Source organism: Plasmopara halstedii (assembly GCF_900000015.1).
Source record: "Plasmopara halstedii genome assembly, contig: Scaffold_253, whole genome shotgun sequence".
Classification (NCBI taxonomy): domain Eukaryota; phylum Oomycota; class Peronosporomycetes; order Peronosporales; family Peronosporaceae; genus Plasmopara; species Plasmopara halstedii.
This window is the reverse complement of record NW_020187174.1, coordinates 742,394-747,746: the sequence shown is the minus strand read 5'-3', so window position 1 is coordinate 747,746 and position 5,353 is coordinate 742,394. Positions and strand designations below refer to the sequence as shown.

General features: G+C 45.4%; 2 protein-coding genes across 2 annotated transcripts; one reads left to right on the top strand and one right to left on the bottom strand.

Moving 5' to 3' along the window:
- Positions 1-468: 468 nt before the first annotated feature.
- On the top strand, positions 469-1,821 carry PHALS_04205 (Predicted methyltransferase; the record flags this gene model as incomplete). The annotated part of the gene is made up of 7 exons (XM_024722227.1): positions 469-535; positions 603-706; positions 774-897; positions 964-1,008; positions 1,082-1,277; positions 1,341-1,462; positions 1,532-1,821. The coding sequence occupies 7 exons, from the start codon at positions 469-471 to the stop codon at positions 1,819-1,821; spliced, it is 948 nt and encodes a 315-aa protein (XP_024573325.1).
- Positions 1,822-2,473: 652 nt separating this feature from the next.
- On the bottom strand, positions 2,474-4,819 carry PHALS_04204 (uncharacterized protein; the record flags this gene model as incomplete). The annotated part of the gene is made up of 1 exon (XM_024722226.1): positions 2,474-4,819. One exon carries the CDS (start codon positions 4,817-4,819, stop codon positions 2,474-2,476), a length of 2,346 nt encoding a protein of 781 aa, XP_024573324.1.
- Between the last annotated feature and the right edge of the window lie 534 nt (positions 4,820-5,353).

Here is a 5,353-nt window from a genome sequence, read left to right as displayed (position 1 = left end):
TAGGTAGTTTTAAGACTGAATATATTTATAGGTGTTCCTTAATGTTTTCTATTACATGGCTCTCAAGCCCTAGTAGCTGTGGTGTATGCCACACCACAGCTCCCTTGGGAGAGTGACGCGTCAAAGACCCTACCAAGATCAACCCATTTATGTAGATCTTTATTCTTCTTGCTCAAAGTAGCCACGTTGCGTAAAAGATACTCGAACGCTCCTGCCTGCCCGCCCAAACCTAACTCGGGCAAGACATCGAGGGAGTAATTAAGGTCTGGGTACTTTGCAAGATTCCATCTCTAACCTGAAAATCTTTTAACTCATATTTTAGTCCCATCTTGAAATATCACTGGTTATATGAAGAATGTGATTGGCGTACAGCATCTAATTAAATCACGGTGCCGTGACCAAACCCCTTGCTTGCTTGTGACCACTTTACTCCGACACTGACCCGTGGATGCGGTCATCTAGGGCTCTATGGCTACATTGTTGCGGTGCTCAATGACGAGACGCATGTCCTCCACGGTGCCGATCTTCAACCGAGGTATATAAAGTTGCAATATGCCTTTGGACTAAATATATTTAATGGGCTTTACTTCTCTTTCTCGCAGCTATCAAGCGGCAACAGCGCAACAATATTTCCCAGATAAAAAACAGCAACGAGTACGAGTATTTAAAAGACGAGGTCTCTCGTCGCCTAATCGACCGCCTTGAGGTGCGCAATTAGCCACCGATTTGGTCCGATGAGAGATAGTTCAAGTGTTTGTATTATTGTGTTGTAGGACATCGAGCGAGACTTTCCGTTGGCACTGGACCTCGGATGTGGCAGTGGGCACCTGTACAAGAACTTGATTGTAGACGATGGACTCGGTGGCATCAAAACGCTACTTCAATGTGACTCTGCTGGTGCGTAATCACTAAACGCTGAATTTGGCGCGACATTTGACAGGAGAGTGCGTTGAATCAATCTAGAATCTTTGCTTCTTCGCGATGACCTCAAAACTGGCGACATTACATGTATAAAGCATCGTACTTTGTCAAATTGACCCGTTTAGACAAAAAAGCTTAACATGTTAGTCTCATTTGACAGTGAAGACGTCACGTCTAGTAGCGGACGAGGAATTTTTGCCGTTTCCAAGGCATGAATTTGACTTAGTTATGAGCTCTCTGGCCTTGCATTGGGTTAATGACCTCGAGAACACGTTCCGTCAGGTGCTAAATGTGTTGAAACCCGATGGCGCATTCGTGGCCGCGGTGCTAGGAGGTGACTCGCTTCAGGAGCTACGGTACGCCAGTTTGATAGCGTTCACATCAGTATTATATTAGCACTGACACCAATAGTATCACAGAAGCGCCTTTATTCTCGGCGATCAGGAGCGTCAAGGGGGTATTTCACCGCATATTTCTCCCTTCATGAACATTGGGGATGCCGGTAATCTCCTGTCAGCAACCGGCTTCAACCTGTGCACAGGTGTGACCATATTAAGCCTCTTCTCGTACAGCCGATGCGTGACAAATAACAAAATGTTAATGCTCACAGTGGACACAGATTACATCTGTGTGGAATATCCAAATGCATTCGTGCTAATGGAACATCTGCGTGGCATGGGCGAGAACCACGCCGTAAGCTCGAAAGGTTTGCCAGCCACGCGCGATTCTTTGCTTGCCACTGCCTCGATCTACCAGTCTATGTTTGGTCAGCCAAATGGCACAGTTCCCGCCACATTTCAGGTAATTTATCTCATCGGCTGGGCCCCTCATGAGTCGCAGCAGAAACCGCTACGTCGCGGCTCGGCGCAGCACTCATTAAAGGAGTTAGGCCACGATTAATATAGGGCCTACAAAATTGATGCTTTCAATATTCGAATATCGTTGTGCTACCATTGTTCGTCAACATAAATCGATCCCTAGTTGTTTGCTTCGACTTTGATCTACCATTGATATAATGAATACTGCAGACTTGTTGTGGGGTGTATGTTCCGATGTTAACAAAACGAAACTTCTTTTCTTGGCTTTTGAGGCTATGTAGAGTGCGCAGTATCATCTCGACAATCTATGAGTTGTAAGGGATGGCGTGTATTACTCGCTTTAGAATGTGCTGCTTTGAAAAATATGCGCATTGCTTCGTCTTCAGTGCCTTCATGCTAGACCAAACATTCAACAATAGCTTCGATAGATACTTTAGCGAAGCAATGCCCATGACATGATCCATGACCTTGTTGGTACAAAGTAAGCCTGCACTTCCAGGGTGTAGAACGTGTTGCAACGGCAGCGGCGGTTTCAACAATGTGACGAGACTAAATTCATCGGCTTATATAGGATCGAGCATGAATTGTGCCCCGGTCAGCGTTTGAGATGATGTGAATACATTTTTATCAGCTTTGATTACTCGTGATGGTAAACGTTGAAAGGAGTACCGTCAAGGGTGAAAGAGGAAATTTTTTACCATGCTTAGAGTTGTTTGCCGTAAATCTCTCATCACTTAAAAAGATACGGGGATATCTGCCGTGGTCAAATCTGCTGATTCTGCTGAAAACGCCCGACGAAGTGCTTGCACAACTTCCCGTTTAGAATTCCGATGCGGTTTGCCGGATCGCGTGTACTTTCTTTGATGCGTCCTCTGAAGATCATCATAGCGAGAATTGAGATACCGCGTACGTTTGCCAGCTATGCGAACTTCACGCCATTCTTCTTGTTTGTGAAGCTGTTCTTGATACTTGCGCCAAATTTTTGCCGCTTGATAACGCATAAAATCCCGCTTGCAAAATATCACTACCGTTCTATTCTCCACGCAAGAAGGATCAGGTGCAGGAGAACCATGATTTGCCGTCAATGTGGTATCTCTTCGTAATTCGGGGATCAACTGAAGATTTTTATACGACGGTGCTGCATCACAAGATTCTTGCTTAGGAATTTCTGATGTCATTCCCCGATATTGTGCGGTAGGCAACTTTGCTCTGCGTCTTTTCTTTGATGGAGCGCCGCCATTGCCGCTAAAGATTTGTTGTGAACGTTCCAAGCGGTGTTGTTGCCTTTTCAATGTCGCACCAGTCACTTTACCAAACCTTTTCTCAGCATATCTCTGGCACTGACCGACAATGTGAGATTTAATAGCAGTTGGCTGAGAGCATGCAGGTGCAATTTTACCTCGTGCCTCTTCACGCTTAGCTATAACCTGCAGTGCACTAGTGCCTAAGACTAGCCGATTATCCGCCTGACGCGTCGTGGATGATCGTACCGATGCACCCATCCTTTGATTTTTGGAGCATTTTGATGTGTCAGGAATAGCAGCATTTGTTGTTCGGTCCGGCTCTCTTGTTGACTGCGATTGCAATGGATTTGGCTTTAAAATTGAGAGGTCATTCGTCTCTTCCTCCATTTGGGCAGCTCGAGACTTCTTATACACTTGATACGGAGGAGTAAGTTGCTTTGTATTTAGCGCTGAAGCACCTTGAGAAAGCAATGTAGAACCCTCTCTCAATTTGGTGTTTTCAACGAAATGCTTAGCAGTTGAAGGGTGATGGGATCGCTCAGATTGTTGCTGAGGTCTTTTCTGGTATATGAATGGCATTTTCTTCAACAGCATTCTACGATTATCAAAATCTCGTTTCTGTTTGCCTCCCCTTTTTCGACTTTTCGCCATGTCTACCTTGACAGATTTATCGTCCCCATTCAGGAGGTCTTGAATAGTAACATGGCGAGTTGGCTCCGATGCTAGCGAAATTCCTGGAACTATAATGGTTCTAGTGGATGATAGCGGCACGTGTGGATTATACACGTGTGTTTCTGTCGGAGGATGAACTTGAGTTTTAGTCGTGACGAGATTAGATATGAGCTCATTTCTTTGTGTAGCAGCATTTCCAACATAAGAAGTACCAGTAGCTGGAGAAATCCCAATTTCAGGTCGCACACTCGAATGGAATTGTTTCATGATTTCGTTTAAAGCAAATTCACTAGGATAAGACTCGCTTGCATTCTGTACTAGATTTGCCACGTAATGACAATGATGGTTCCGTCTGGTCGAATGATAAGGTTGTGGCTGCTGGCCGTGGCTTTTTTTAATTTGTGATTTCGGTATTAAATTGATCGAATCTTTCGCGAACAATACTGCACTTGTGTTATCCCACTGCTGTCCATGATTCAACAGCGTTCCAGAGGGTTGAGTCTGCAGATGCGATTGAGATAGCCGTGGAACTTGCTGTGGTGATAACACAACTTCATCTCTGCTCATCGGCAATTCGACTAAAAAATTACCTTCGCAGCCTGCTCCAAACAAAGGAAACGGTGTTGTGGTGTCACTTGAAAGTTGCTGGCACTGAACAAACCTTCGATTAGTTTCAGGTCTCAGTCCTTGTGTAAGTATATCATCATTCCACGTCAATTGCTCGATATCATTCATGCCAGACGTATAATGGAATTCGACCATTTTCCTCTGGTTCTGCACCTTGTGCCCTCTCGGCATCTGAGCCTGCAAATGTAGCTGCATATCCCACTGCTTTTGTTGTTGCTCCTGCGCCAACAACTCCCGCTGCTGTTGCAGTTGACGCCAGTCATTGTTATCTGTCGAAGGAATTTCCACAAGTAGCGGTGATACATCACTGTGCTGGACTGACAAGGGAACCGTCGGATAGCCGGCGGCGTTCCGTACACCAAGAGGATGATGCATCGCATTGTCGTCACTACACGGCTGGCGTCGCAACGCAGCTGGTTGGCGTTGTTGATCGAGAGGCCAGCGATTTTGAGTTGGCAATGGCTCCGTACGATAGAAGGTTCGTGTCGTCTCCTCTTCGGACAGCGATACTAGCGTCCCCCACGCTGGGTCGGCCATCCTTAGCAATATGCTCTCGCAATCATTTCAGTACACTTATTCAGTTTAAAGACTATTACAGGTCTCTCACTCCCATCTCTATGTATGGACAGTATGGAAATGTGGCGAAAAATTTCTCCATCAAAGTACCTTATAGTATTGTTGAAGTCCTTTGATACGCGATCTCCGTCAAAGTTAGGCTGCATAGTGCAGAGAGATGTGAGTTCTCGCATTGTTTTTGAGCTACATGTGTTAAGTGGGTTTTAAGGTACCCATACAAATCGCGTATATGTCGTGTGCGCTAAAAGAGGTTTTCACCGTGAGCGTTGACACTGAGTGTCGTAAATGACCAATTTTGAGCTGTCGCTTTGCACGAGCTCCTTGAGTATTTACTATGTTTTACAGCAAATATAGTGAGTGCGTATACTAAGTAAGAAGCTGTGTAGCGAGTAACCCGCTACACCTGGTTACTCTTGTTGCAGCGGGGCTACCGTAGCTCTTTGCTAAGAGGAAGCTTACTAAGGTCAGAGACCTTACGTTTTATACCAAAACCAG